The sequence below is a fragment of the Mirounga leonina genome, unplaced genomic scaffold (assembly GCF_011800145.1).
Source record: "Mirounga leonina isolate KUSES-001 unplaced genomic scaffold, KU_Mleo_1.0 Mir_125, whole genome shotgun sequence".
Taxonomy (NCBI): Eukaryota; Metazoa; Chordata; class Mammalia; order Carnivora; family Phocidae; genus Mirounga; species Mirounga leonina.
The window spans coordinates 50,534,778-50,550,873 of record NW_023270305.1 but is presented as its reverse complement, the minus strand read 5'-3'; the positions used below and the strand labels follow the sequence as shown (position 1 = coordinate 50,550,873).

General features: G+C 37.4%; 1 protein-coding gene across 13 annotated transcripts in view; it reads right to left on the bottom strand.

Moving 5' to 3' along the window:
* The window catches only part of WDPCP (WD repeat containing planar cell polarity effector), a 476,454-nt gene that overhangs the window by 148,239 nt on the left and 312,119 nt on the right, over positions 1-16,096 (bottom strand). For all 13 annotated transcript variants that reach the window (XR_004678560.1, XM_035001441.1, XM_035001442.1 and 10 more), the window contains one exon: positions 12,604-12,706. Coding sequence is in view for 12 of the 13 variants with exons in the window: in XM_035001441.1 (XP_034857332.1) it covers positions 12,604-12,706 (103 nt within the window). In the remaining variant the exon portion in view is untranslated. The remainder of the gene's footprint in view (positions 1-12,603; positions 12,707-16,096) is intronic.

Below are 16,096 nucleotides of genomic sequence, written 5' to 3'. Positions count from 1 at the left end.
TCTGGTGACCAATGGGGATTGCACTCTAGAGCACCACAGGACCTCTCCTACACAAGGCCACTACTTTCAAGACCAGGAAATGTGTCTGATTTTCTAATACAGAGGAACAAACATGAGAGTTAGACTTAGAAGAAATGTTAAAGGGAATTCTTTGGGTGGAAAGAAAAGGCCATAACTAGAAATAAGAAAACTGTAAAGGAAAAAATTTCACAGGAAAAGTAAACACACAGTAAAGGTAATAAAAGATCCACTATAAAACCAGGATGGAGGTTAAAACACAAAAGCAGTAAGAGCAAATATATCTACAAAAACCAGTCGAGATACACAGAAAAATTATAAAATATGACATCATATACATAAAACATGCAGGGGCGAGTGAAAATTTAGTGCTTTTAGAATGTGTTTGGACTTATACAAACATCAACTTAATATAGACTGCTATATACATAATGGTAACCATATATCAAAAACCTATAATACACAAAAAATAAAGCCTAGCATAACACTAAAGAAAGCCATGAAATCACAAGAGAAGAGAAGGAACAGAGAACAACCAGAAAACAAGTAACAAAATGGCAGTAAGTACGTTCTCATCAGTAATTACTCTAAATTAAATGGCATAAACACTCCAAAAGACAGCGGGTGACTGAATGGATTAAAAAAAAAATAACAAGACTCATCTATGTGCTGCCTACAAGAGACTCACTTCAGACCTAATGACACAAAGTGAAGGGACAGAAAATGTATACCATGCAAATGGAAACAGAAACAAAAAACATAGCAATACTTATATCAGAAAAATTAGACTTTTAAAAAGCTTCAGCATGAGACAAGGGCATTTCATCATGATAAAGGGATCAATCCAACCAGAGGATATAACAGTTGTATATATCTTATGCACCCAACTTTGGAGTACATAGATACATAAAGGAAATACAAACATAATGAAAAATATTCACAGTAATACAATAATGTAAGGAACTTTAATACCACACTTACATCAAAGGATAGATCATCCAGACAGAAAATCAACAAGGAAACATTGACTTTGAATGACACATTAGACCAGGTGGACTTATTAACAGATTCATACAGAACATTCCATCCAAAAACAACAGAATATACATACTTTTCAAGTGCACATGGAACATTTTCCAGGATAGATCACAAGTTAGGCCACAAGTCTCAATAAATAGAAGATTGGTATCATTTGATATTTTCTGACCATAACACTATGAAACTAGAAATTAATCACAAGAAAAAAACTGGAAAAAGACAAATATGTGGAGGCTAAAAAACATGCTACAAAACAATTAGTCAACAAAAAAAATCAAAGAAGTCAAAAAACAAATGAAAACACAACAGTTCAAAATCTTTGGGATGCAGCCTTACCCTTCTGCACAGATATGCCAAATCTATACCTATTTATACAGCAATTCCTCCAGAAGAACTAAGGGCTGGTAGAACAGTTTCCTCACAACAAAAGAGTGACCACATAGACAATGGCAATATAGATAGAGACATGGCAATGAAAGGACCACCCACTCCTGATGCTGCAAATGGGGAGAGACAGTACTGAGGGACCATAAACAGATTTGTCTGCCCTGTGGTACAGAACAAAAGCTGCAGTTTAAAAGGGTAACTAGAGGGGCGCCTAGGTGGCTCAGTCGGTTAAGCATCTGCCTTTGACTCAAGTCATGATCCCAGGGTCTTGGGATCGAGTCCCACATCAGGCTCCCTGCTCAGCTGGGAGTCTGTTTCTCCCTGCCCCTCCCCTCCCCGCTCATGCATGCACACTCGCTCTCTCTCACAAAAATAAAATCTTAAAAAAAGTAAAAGGGTAACTAGAATACAAGTGAAGAAGCCCTAGAACCCTCCCAAACAGTAGGGGAGCTGCTGGAATTCTTTCCAGGTCAAAGGGGCAGGAGAGTGCCACAGTTTATGCTCTCCTCAACCTTGATGGCACAGAGTGGAGCATGGTCTGCACACTACAGCCAGTCTGCAATCTGTGAGTTTTGGGTCCCTAGGCCACTCCAGACCTAGATACCCTGGGGCACAGAAAAAAAGCCATGGTTTTAAAAAGTGACTAAAATATAAAGGAACTAGCCCTAAGACCCTACCAAATGGTGGAGGAGTGGTGGGTCAGAGAGGCTGGTGAGCACCAAGGTTTACATTCCCCTTCCACCTTGACAGTATGGATAGGACTAGGGTCGATGGCCTACTAGATGGCCTACCACTTCTGTGAGCCCTGTGCCCCTAGCTCACACTAGCCCCGGCCATTCCAAGGTGGCCCCAGTGCAGTGCATACTGCAACTCCAGCATATCACCAAGGTGGCCCAGGCACAATGCATTCTAGAATACCCTGGCTCAGAGTTCATCAGGACCTCCTGGCTCATAGTTGCTTTGGATCCAGCTGCCCTGCCAAGGTGCCCCATACAAATAGCACCCCAGGACACCATAGTTTGCACCTGCTTCAGCTTTTCTGCCAGAGCACTTTCTGTGTGGGGAGTCTTGGGACTGTCCCAGCCCATGCCCACTTCAGAAATGGCCATCCCACTAAGGCAGCCCCAGCACCGAGTGCCCTGTGATGCCTAACTCATGCCAGCCACAGTGCCACCCAGTGAACCAAAGTGACCAGGCACACACAGCCTATGCAGGGTACAACCATACACAAGACCATTCCTTCACATTTCAGAGAAGCAGCTGTTCTGCATAATTCATAGAAACAGCCACAGAAAGTCAGCCAAAATGAGGAGACAGAGAAATATGCCCCAAATGAAAGAACGAGACAAAAACTTCAGAAAAAGAAGTAAAAGAAACAGATAAGCAATATGCCTGATAAATAATTTAAAGTAATGATCATAAAGATTTCACTATATAAAGAGAATAGTGGAAGAACTGAGAGAGAACTTCAACAAAGAGAAAATATGAGAAAGAACCAATCAGAATTGAATACAATAACTGAAATGAAAAATATACTGGAGGAAATCAATAGTTTCGTGGATGCAGAAAAATGGATCAGTGATCTGGAAGACATGGTAATGGAAAGCACCCAATCTGAACAGCATAAAGAAAAAAAGAATTTTTAAAAATGAGGATAGGTTAAGGGATCTCTTGGATAATATCAAGTAAACAAAGATTCACATTATCCCAGAAGGTGAAGAAACAAAGGGCCAGAAAACTTATTTGAAGAAACAGATGAAAATTTCTCTAACTTGGAGAAGGAAACAAACATCCAGGTTCAAAAAGCACAATATTACAAGATGAACCTAAGGAGGTCCATACCACAACCTATAATATTTAAACCATCAAAGATTAAATACAGAATCTGAAGGGAGCAAGAGAAAAGTTACATACAAGGGACCCCACAAGGCTAACAGCTGATTTTTCAGCAGAAACTTTGCAGGTCAAAAGAGTGGCATTATATATTCAGAATGCTGACAGGAAAAACCTGCAACCAAGTTATATTCTACCCAGCAAGGTTATCATTCAAAATTGAAGGAGAGGGAAAGTGTTTCCTAAACAAACAAAAGTTTAAAAAGTTTATGACCACTAAACCAGCGTACAGGAAATGTTAAATGGACTTCTTTAAGTGACAAAGGCCATAATTAGGAGAAATATAGGAATTAAAAAATGTAATACCTAATAACATATACATAAAACATGGAAAGGGTAGTAAAAGTCCTTTTTTTAAAAGATTTTATTTATTTATTTGTCAGAGAGACAGAGAGAGTGTGTGCACACAAGCAGGGGGAGTGGCAGGCAGAGGGAGAAGCAAGCTCCCCACTGAGCAAGGAGCCCGATATGGGACTCAATCTCAGGACCCTGCGATCATGACCCAAGCCAAAGGCACACGCTTAACTGACTGAGCCACCCAGACATCCCAAAAGTGCTTTTAGAATGTGTTAGAATTTAAGTTACCATGAACTTAATACAGACTTCTATATACATAGGGTGTTATATACGAACCTCCTGGTAACCACAAACCCATACTTACAATAATGTAAGGGAATTTATTACCCCACTTACATCAAAGGATAGATCATCCAGACAGACTACCAATAAGAAAACAGTGTCTTGGTGGGAATGCAAACCAGTAGAGCCACTCTGGAAAACAGTATGGAGGTTCCTCAAAAAGTTAAAAATAGAACTACCCTATGATCCAGCAACTGTACTACTAGGGTTAACCCAAAGGATACAAAAATACTAATTCAAAGGGACACATGCACCCAGATGTTTATAGCAGAATTATCAACAATAGCCAAATTATGGAAAGAGCCCAAATATCCATCAACTGATGAATGGATAAAGAAGAGGTGGTATAGTATGGCATGGAATATTATTCAGCCATCAAAAAGAATGAAATCTTGCCATTTGCAACAATGTGGATGGAGCTAGAGAGTATTATTCTAAGTGAAATAAGTCAGAGAAAGACACCATATAATTTCATTCATGTGTGGAATTTAAGAAACAAAACAAATGAACATGGGGGGAAAAGAGAGGCAAACCAAGAAACAGATCCTTAACTATAGAGAACAAAATGATGGTCACTGGAAGGTAGATGGGGGCAGGGGCGTTAAACAGACACTTGTGATGAGCAATGAGTATTGTAAGTGATGAATCACTAAATTCAACACCTGAAACTAATATTGCACTGTATGTTAACTAGCTGGAATTAAAAAAAAATTTTTTTGTAAAAAAAAAGAAAACAGTATCTTCGAAAAAACAAATGAGACCAGATGGACTTAACAGATATGTACAGAACCTTCCACCTAAAACCAACAGAATACACATTCTTTTCACATGCACATGGAACATTTTCTGGGATAGATCACAAGTGATGCCACAAAACAATTCTCAATAAATAGAAGACTGGTATCAGATGCATCTTTTCTGACCACAACACTATGAAACTAGAAATCAACCAAAAAAAAAAAAAAAACCTGGAAAAACACAAATATATGGAGGCTAAACAACAGGCTACAAAACAGTTTGTCAACAAAAACAAAAAATCAAACAGGAAATCAAACAAATGGAAAAAATGAAAATGAAAACACAATGTTCAAAATCATTGAGATGCAATGAAAACAGTTCTAAGAGGGAAATATATGTCAATACTGAGATACCTCAAACAAGAAAAATCTCAAACAATGTAACCTTACAATTTATAAGGAACTAGAAAAAGAACAAGCAAAACCCAAGATGAGTATAAGGAAGGGAAAAATAGAGATCAGAATAGAAATATATGAAATAAGGACTAACAAAACAATAGAAAAGATCAGAGAAACCAAGAGCTGTTTTTTTTTTAAAGATCTACAAAATTGATAAACTTTTAGCCAGATTCATTAGAAAAAAAAGAGAGGATCCAAATAAATAAATTCAGAAATAAAAGAGGAGAGGTAACAAAATACTACAAAAATACAAGGATTAGAAGAGACTACTACAAAAAATTATATGCCAACAAACTGGACAACCTAGAAGAAATGGATAAATTCCTAGAAATGTAATCTTCCAAAACTGAATCAAGAAGAAATAGAAAATCTGAACAGACCAATTAGTAGTAACAAAATTGAATCCATAATCAAAAGACTCCCAATAAACTACAGTTCAAGACCAGATGGATTCACTGGTGAATTTTACCAAATGTTTAAAGAAGTCAGTACTGGGGTGCCTGGGTAGCTCAGTCAATTGAGCATCCGACTCTTGGTTTTAGCTTGGGTCATGATCTCGGGGTTGTGGGATTGAGCCCCACATCAGGCTCTGTGCTCACTGCAGAGTCTGTTTGTCCCTCTCCCTCTGTTCCTCCCCCATCATATGACCTCTCAGTCTCTCTCTCAAATAAAAAAATAAAGTCTTAAAAAAATAAAGAGTGAGTACCTATTTTCCTTAAGCTATTCCAAAAAACAGAGGAGGAGGGAAACTTCCACATATATTCTATAAGAGCAGCATACCTTGATACTAAAACCAAAGACACTTTGTTACAAAGAAAGAAAACTACAGGCCAATAACCCTGATGAACAAAGATGCATAAACCCTCTACAAAATATTAGCAAACAACATTGGATGATATATTAAAAGGACCATTAACTACAATTAAGTGGGCTTTATTCCAGGAAGGCAAGGATGATTCAATATTTGCAAACTAATCAATGTGCTAACATTAACAAAATGAAGGATAAAAATCACATGATCATTTCAAAGATATTAAAAAAAAAAGCATTTGATAAAATTCAACATCTGTTTCTGATAAAAGCTCTTAATAAAGTGGGTTTACAGAACATGCCACAATATAATACAGGCCATATATGAAAAACCCACAGCTAACATAATGGTGAAATGCTGAAAGCTTTTCCCCTAAGAACTCAAATAAAACTAGGATGTCCACTCTCACCACTTTCATTGAACACAGTACTGGAAGTCATAGCCATAGCAATCAGACAAGAAAAAGAAATAAGAGGCATCCAAGTTGGTAAAGAATAAGTTAAAATGTCACCATTTGCAGATACAATACTACACATGGAAAACCCTAAAGACTCCACCAAAAAACTACTAGAAATGATAAACTCAGTAAGATTGCAGGACACAAAATTAATACACATAAATCAGTTGCATTTCTATATACTAATAATGAAGTGGCAGAAAGAGAAATTTAAAAAAACAATCCCATTTACAATGGCACTAAAAAAATAAAATACATAGGAAGAAACTTAACCAAAGAGGTGAAAGACCTGTACTCTGAAAACTATAAAATGTTGATGAAAGAAATTGAAGATGACACAAAAAATGGAGATATTCCATGCTCATGGATTGGAATAACCAATATTGTTAAAATGTTCATAATACCCAAAGCAGTCTACAGTTTCAATGCAATTCTTATTAATACCAACAGCTTTTTCCCCCCACAGAACTAGAATAATCAAAAATTGGTATAGAACAACAAAAGACCCCAAATAGCCAAAGCAATCTTGAGATGTATCACAATCCCAGATTTCAAGATACACTATAAAGCGTAGTAATCAAAAACAGCATGGTACTGACACAAAAACAAATAGATCCATGACATAGAATAGACAGCCCAGAAATAAACCCACACTTATAAGGTCAATTAATCTTCAACAAAGGAGGCAAGAATGTACAATGGAGAAAAGACAGTCTCTTCAACAAATGGGCTAGAAAACTGGACAGCTATATGCAACAGAATGAAACTGGACTACTTTCTTACACCATACAAAAAAATAAGCTCAAATTGTATTAAAGACCTAAATGTTAGACCTAAAACCATAAAACCTTAGAAGAAAACATAGGTAATAATTTCTTTGACAGCAACCTTAGCAGTAATTTTCTAGACCTCTCTCTTCAGGCAAGGGAAACAGATGCAAAAATAAACTATTGGGACTACACCAAAATAAAAAGCTATTGCCTTTTTCTCTAAGAAAAGCAAAGGAAATTATCCATAAAACAAAAAGCAACCTACTGAATGGGATTAGATATTTGCAGTGATCCATCTGACAATGAATTAATAGTCAAGATATATTAATAATGTATACAACCCACCCCCAAAAAAGCCCATCAAACAATCCAGTTAAAAAATGGAGTACCTACCTGAATATACATTTTTCCAAAGAAGACAAACAGATGGCCAATAGGTACATGAAACAGACCTCAACATTACTAATCAGCAGAAATATGCAAATCAAACCACCATGAGATATCACTTTATACCTTTCAGAATGGCTCTAATCAAAATGACAAGAAATAAGTGTTGTTGAGGATGTGGAAATAAAGGAGCCTTCAGGCACTCTTGGTGGGACTGTAAGTTGGTAGAACCACTGTAGAAAACCATATGGATGCTTCTCAGAAAATTAAAAATAAAAATACTATATGATCCAGTAATTCCACTACTGGGTATTTACCCAAAGAAAATGAAAACACTAACCTGAAAAGATAGATGTACCCTGTGTATTGCACTATTATTTATAATAGCCAAGATCTGGAAACAACCCAAGTGTCCATCAGCAGATGAATGGATATATGTGTATATACATATACACATATACACACACACCCTCAACCATAAAAAAGAGTAAGATCTTGCCATTAAGACAGCGTGGATGAACCTAGAGGATATGCTAAGTGAAATAAGTCAGACATAGATAAATACATGGGATCTAAAAAAACCCCAAAAGCAGAAACAGACCCATAATAATAGAGAAAAACTGAGGGTGGGATGTGGGTGGGGGATGGGCAAATGAGTGAAGGGAGAGTGGAAGATAAAGGCTTCCAGTTACAGAATGAAGAAGTCATGGAGACGAACCATGAGAGACGATGGACTCTGAAAAACAAACAGGGTTCTAGAGGGGAGGGGGGTGGGAGGATGGGTTAGCCTGGTGGTGGGTATTAAGGAGGGCACATTCTGCATGGAGCACTGGGTGTTATGCACAAACAATGAATCATGGAACACTTCATCTAAAACTAATGATGTAATGTATGGGGATTAACATAAGAATAAAAAAAAAGTCATGGGATTATATATATATATTTTTAACATATAATGTATTATTTGTTTCAGAGGTACAGTACAGGTCTTCAGGAGGGGAAGAATGAAGGGGGGAAATCAGAGGGGGAGACAAACCATGAGAGACGATAGACTCTGAAAAACAAACTGAGTGTTCTAGAGAGGAGGGGGGTGGGAGGATGGGTTAGCTTGGTGGTGGGTATTAAAGAGGGCACGTTCTGCATGGAGCACTGGGTGTTATACGCAAACAATGAATCATGGAACACGATGTAATGTATCGTGATTAACATAACATAATAAAAAAAAAGAAATCATGGGATGAAAGGTACAGGGAATCTAGTCAATGGTATTGTAATAGCGTTGTATGGTGACAGATGATAGCTACGCTTGTGGTGAGCATAACGTAAGATACAGACTTGTGGAATGTAACACTGTGTGTCAACTATACTTCAATTAAAAACCCACTGAGATATTTGTGCAAGTACAAAGAGACCAGTGAAATAAAGAGCCCAGGAACATTCTATATATACACTATCACATTTACAAAATATTAATGTCTTCCCCACCAGAATGGCTAAAATGCAAAGACAGATAATATCATGCATTGAGGATGGGGCAAGCTCTACTGTTATGGACTGCTGGTGAGAAGATAAGTCATTACAACTCCCTAGGAAAACTGGAAATAGCTACTGTAGGGGAGCAGATTTTTCTACCATAAGCTATGCGTCTTTGGGATATGGAGAAAGGGGAACCATCTTGCACTGGTGGGTTGGTAGAAATGCAAACTGGTATAGCCGCTCTGGAAAACAGGATGGAGGTTCCTTAAAAAATTGAAAATAGAACTACCCTATGACCCAGCAATCACACTACTAGATATTTACCCAAAGAATACAAAAATACTTCTTTGAAGGGGTACGTTCGCCCCGATGTTTCTAGTGGCTTTATCAACAACTGCCAAATTATGGAAAGAGCCCAAATGTCCATCGACTGATGAATGGATAAAGAAAAAGTGGTATATATATATATACAATGGAATATTACTCAGCCTTAAAAAAGAATGAAATCTAATATTACACCACTATATGTTAACTGGAATTTAAATAAAAACTTAAGAATATATAAATTTGATTAAAAAAGATATGCCTCTTTGGCATATTGATTATTCTAAGCTGGTATTTTTTAAGAAACTGTAGACACAAGAATATCTCTGAAATCGCAGTTTCCCTCCCTTAAGAGACATTTCCATGTATAAGGGAAATCTCCATTTGTAAGGGTGTCTCCCTCAGTATCAGGAAGAGGGGGATGACTCTTAGATGCCTAGAGACTGTTATCAGTGGAGAAGGCATGAACTTAAATCTGCATGACAACTTTAGCCTTTTTTACTATGCTTTTTATGGTAACCTCCCATAAATGATCCTCTACCTACATCTTCTCTTGTCTTTAGATGGAGATGGTATTTAAGGTGATGGCTTCAGCTATTTTGGTGAGATACTCAGTTTTCTTGGGTCTCTCCCATGTATACAGCAGGTATATATATTATTAAACCTTGTTTCATTTTCTATTAATCAGTCTTTTTTTTTCTTGTTTTTTTTTTTTTTTAATTTAAATACAATTAGCCAACATTCTCTATTAATCAGTCTTGTGTAAATCTGGTTTTTAGTTCGGGTGGAAAAACCTTGAAGGACAGAGGAAAACTTTTTTCCTCTCCACACTACTAAAGCTGAATATATGAATATATCCTATGTCCCAGCAAATCCACTTTTAAGCACATACCCAGAAGATCTGTGTATACATCTGTTAAAAGACAAACACAAGTATATTCATAGCAACACTATTCACAATAAGCCCCAGACTTGAAAGAATTCAAATATCTGGCATAGAATAAATAAAATTGTATATATTCATCTATTGGAATACTGTTATATAATAAAAAGGAAAGAATTACTTATATACAATATAAAAGAATCTCATAAAGTTAAGTGAAAGGAGCCAAAAACAAAAGAATAATATAGATTCCACTTATTTAAAATTTGAAAGAAAGGTAAAGCTAATCTATATTATTATAAGTCAAGATAGTGCGGCTGGGATGTAGTATCTTAAAGTGGATATGAGAGGGCTTGTGTGGTCTTGGTAATGTATGTTACTTGGTCTGGATGATGGTTACAAGAATGTGTTTACTTTGTGAAAATCCACTGAGTTACATTTATGATTTGTGTGCTTTTCTGTATGTATGTTATACTTTAATAAAAAATTTAAATAAAAAACTTTCAAACTGTTCAGATTATTATCATTGAACTTATCCTTCGGCAACTCTTGCTTTTAGTTATGTTGATGGCTACCACATGTGATAATTTTTACAGACTCTTCCATGTAGACTGAAATACTTCAACTTACTTATTTTTTTTTAAAAGATCTTATTTCTTTCTTTGACGGAGAGAGAGAGAGCACAGCAGGGGGAGTGGCAGGCAGAGGGAGAGGGAGAAGCAGACTTTCCACGGAGCAGGGAGCCCGATGCGGGACTCGATCCCAGGACCCTGGGATCATGACCTGAGCCGAAGGCAGATGCTTAACCGACGGAGCCACCCAGGCGCCCTTGAAATACTTCAACTTGAATGCTCTTGTTATGTTACATAATTTACCTTCTTGCTTGCATCAAGCAACACTTTTGAAAGCCAAAAACTTAATTATTTTCTGCTTTCAGAAATGTTTGAGAGAGCAGAGTTGAACTAAATTGAAGGAACTTGAGAGAAAATTAGCTTTCCCCAGCATGATGTGGGCTATATGGAAGAACTAGACAGAAACTACCATTAAAAAACTAGAGATTCTTTCCTAATTCCTTTTCTAATTTTGAGTGGGAGTCACCCCAGTTTTCTAGAATAAAAGTGGAGTAGAACATTCATCTGAATGTTCACCTCTTGATAGTTACTGTTGTTACTGAATGGTATCTTTGTCAAGGGAGTAATCAAGGTCAGAGGGTAAAGCCCTGAAAAAAAAAGGCTGAAAAGCAGGGAGGTACAGGGTTTCAGTGAAGAAAGATATTTGCTAGAAATGAGGCAGGGCTCAAAAAGACTCTGGGTAGGAAGTACCAGCTGGCTACAGGAATCTAATCAAAGCATTCACAGGGCACAGAAAGCATACTGGCGAATAGTGGAGTTTCTTCCTTTTTCTGAAATTTTGTGATAATTTCTTCACATTCCTTTTCACGAAACTTAGTAACTTTAAATAGCTTTAAAATGCAAAACCTCCATCCTTAAAGAGAAGCTGGCAATTGCTCCTTCTGGCTGCAAACAGCATTATAAAAACAAAGATGATCAATCACTGGAGAGGCTTGTTATAATAATTTGAAGCAAACTTACAAAGTAAAAATCTATTAAAACTTCCTTTCTCAGGAGTTCCACAAAGAAATGAATTCTTTTGCAATTCTGAGGGCCCTTTGCCTAATCTAGGAATAGTAAATACCAGGAAGAATAGGAATTGGGATGTCCAGAGATCAATAATTCCAGATTTAGTCACATTAGACTAAGTTTAGGGAAAAGGAAGCTCATGTTGATATTATAATAGTTTTTAAAACTATCATTTTTATATATTGTAAAGTTTTGTATGGACCTTTAGATTAAATAAGTTTCTGATTGGTCTTCTTTGGAAGACTACACTGTAAAACAACTAGTGGCTTCTAAAAGAAAACAAGTCATCCATCAAACCTAAAAGCCCATGTGAAATACTTTGATATAGGACAGAATTCTTTTAAGATATGACATGTCTATGTGTATAAATAATTATATAAGTTTCTGTGTTGGCTAATATTAATAACAGCACTTATGATAAAATCTTATGAAAACAGTGTCTTTTTGACTTTGCTAAATGGTGATTAATCAGTGATTATTAATTTTTATATCAACACTGTTCCCACTTATATATATCCATATTGTACTATTTACCCAGGCTTAATTCTTTTTTAAAAGTCACTTTCTTTACAAAGAAAGTAATTCAAATTAACCAACCGGGCCTTACAAACATAAATATACATGATACTGAGTAAGTATTGACTGAAACAAAAAGCACTTAAAAAAACCAGCATTAATTCTTACCAACTCCAGAGGTTATTGATTCTGCATCAATGTCACTAGCTCTTTTTCTTGCCACTTCAGCTAGTGCCAGTTCACCCTTATCTAGTGCAAAGTAATGGATGTCCTTTGGAAAAAAAACAAAATAAAAGATTAATCCAAATGAATCTTGGTCAAGTTACAAATATTTTGAGCAAAAGAGCTTACTGTTCAGATTACAAAACAGACATGGCTGATGAATATTTTTTGTTTTAATTCAGTTTTCTTTTCTAGTATAAGCAAATTTTCTTGAATTGTACATTATAACTATTACCTAATAGCATTATTTAAATAAGTTATTTTAATTCTTCAGGGAAAAAGACAAGTTTTTAAACCAAATGTTTGACATACTCAGTTTTGTCAGGAAATAAAAACATTTATTGCTATGTTCTTTGGGGAGATTTTAATATCTGAGATGACTTCTTCAAAATTCAATTGTATATAATATTATGATAAGCATTTTACAAGAAATACAACTACACAAATTTGTCTCTGACATTTATGTGTCTGGCACATACTACTTTGTTAACATTATTAATATTACTATTATCTTGAACTTACACAGTCAGCAAATAATCAGTGCCTACTAAGTGTTAGGCATTGTTCTGGAATATAGAGATCAATTACAATTCCATGTCTCAAGAAGCTGTGAGCCCAGTGGGGAGACAGATCATTGTGAACAGTTAATTACATAATGTGTGATAGGTTTTATAACAGATATTTGCACAAATATTTGCTGTGGAGCTAAAGAGAAGGAACTGATCCTTGCTCTGAGTCTTGAAGGACAAATAAGAGTTATGCTAGGAGGGAAAATAGAGAAAAAGCGACAGAATTAGTATCTGGTGCATATATATATATATACAGAAGATTGAAAAAAGTTGTGTTAGGCAATGGTATATCTTTGAATATGGAAGGAGTCTTACTTAGATTGGATGTGTGGGAGAAAGCAGTGTAAAATAATACTAAAGTAGGTATAGCCACTAAAAAGGATTTTGAACTGTTTTTGGTGTGCAAAAGATTGCTGGAATATTATTGCAATAAAAATGGAAAAAGATGGGGCACCTGGGTGGCTCAGTCAGTTAAGTGTCTGACTCTTGATTTTGGCTCAGGTCATGATCTCAGGGTCATGAGAGTGAGCCCTACATTGGGCTCCCTGCTCATTAGGGAATCTGCTTGAGATCTCTCTTTCCCTCTCCCTCTCTCTCTCTAGAATAAAGAAATAAACCTTTTAAGAAATGGAAAAAGAACATAAACAACCAGTTTACAATGAAGAAATATAAATGACCTATACTCATGAAAGATATTTCACTTTATTAATATTCAAATAAGTGCAATTGAAAAAATATAATTTCAAATTGTTTAAGTTTTTAAAAGTTCAGAATATTTACTGGCTGCAGAGACTTCCAGGGAAGATGGCAGAGTAGGAGGATCATTAGCTCACCTCATCCCATAAATACCACTAGATAATACCCACATCAGTGTAAATAACCCAGAAAATGACCCAAAGACTGACAGACCAGACTCTCTACAGGTAAATGCAGAGAAGCCACGTCAAAGAGGGCAGGAAAAGTGGAGATGCTGTCAGGACCCAAATGGACCCACAGGACTGTCCCCAGGAAGGAGGGACACTGCAGATGTGGAGAGGAGAAAGAAGCAGACCCCCACATCAGGCACACCAGGCATCCGAGGCACGGGGGACACACTGGGAAGACAAATCCTCATAACATTTGGCTTTGAAAACCAGAAGGGCCTAACTTCATGAGCTCTTACAGTCAATGGGGTATTACACCTAGAACTTTAAAAATCAGTGGGCTTGGTTCTGGGAGAGCAGGGAGAACAACAGGAAACTGACTTCCTGCCCTTAATCTTTTTGACTACAAACAGCCCCACTGAAATACAGCATAGAAGCAGCAGTTTGAAAACTGCCCGAGGCATATGGGATTTATTTACTAATCTCAGAGCATGTGCTGGAGAGGCAGGGATCTTTGGGAGACTTCTCCAAGAACAAAATGCTGCTCGGCACCATTTCACTCCCTTGTCCAACCCCCACCCCCAGCCTAAATATAGGATACCTGCAGGAAACAGCACAGTACCAATATGTTCCACCTAGCTTACTTACAGTGCACCCTGCCCTGGTGGGCTTCTGCAGATCTGCATCCCCACCCTCGCCAGTCTTGACAAGTTTTCCCAGGTGGCTGCAGGTCCTCTCCTTTAGTAGACTGGTGAAGACCATCCTGGCACCACATGCCCCACCCCTACATTCTACAGCAGACTTCCTTCCTCCAGTATGTCCTTGGCAGGATCCCATACAAAGTGGTACGACAAGACTGGCAGTGTGCAAGCAGCCCTGACAGGGGTGAGCACCACTCCAAAGTAGAGGGTAAGATAATCCTACACTCCAACTGTGGCTCCAGAAGTGGGCTGGGAGCAGACATCAAGTCTGACTACAGGTTCCACCCACCAACAAAAACTCAGGGGCTAACACAGGGAAAGCACCTTGCAATTTGATGCTACTGCATCTCTGGTAAATGCCTGGTTTGACTGAGCTCAAACCCAGCATGGCCCCAGAATGGCCCATTTTCAACACAGTGATCAAACTCTGCACACAAAAGACAAAGAGAGTCATCATATATGACAGAACTAAAGGTAAATGCAGCTTAGCCACACAGTACTGAACGTGCAACACACACAGGAGACACCCCTGAAGCTCCAGGTTCTGTGAACTGGGGACATTGCACTGCAAGGCACTACATGACCTCCTCTTCATAAGGTCACTACTTCCTTTTTTTCTTTTCTTTTTTTAAAGATTTATTTATTTACTTTAAGAGAAACAGAGAGTGTTGGGGGGAGGGGCAAAGGGGAGGGAGAGAGAGAAGCCCCAGCAGACTCCCTGGTGAGCACAGAGCCCTATGTGGGGCTCAGTCCCACAATCCTGAGATCACAACCTGAGCTGAAATCAAGAGTTGGGTGCTTAACTGACTGAGCCACTCAGGTGCCCCTAAAGCCACTACTTTCAAGAGCAAGAGATATAGTGGACTTTACTAAAACACAGAAAAAGACACAGAGAGTTAGACAAAATGAGACAGAGGAAAAATCACAGTGAGAGCTAAATGAAATGGAGATAAGTAATACACTTGATAGAGAATTTAAAGTAATGGTCATAAAGATATACTCAACTAGACTTGAGAAGAGTAGAGGAACTCAGTGATACCTTCAAAAAAGAGACAAAAAACATAAAAAAAGAACCAATGAGAGACGAAGAACTCAGTAACAAATAAAAAATAAACTAGATGCAATAAATAGCAGAGTAGAGGAAGCGGAAGAACAGATCACGGACCTGCAGGAGAGGGTAACAGAAAGGAATCAAGCTGACTGGAAAGAGAGGGACAAAAAATAATGAAAAATGAAAATAGATTAATGGAACTCAGCAACACCATCAAGCATAATAACATTTACATTATAGAAATCCCAGAGGAGG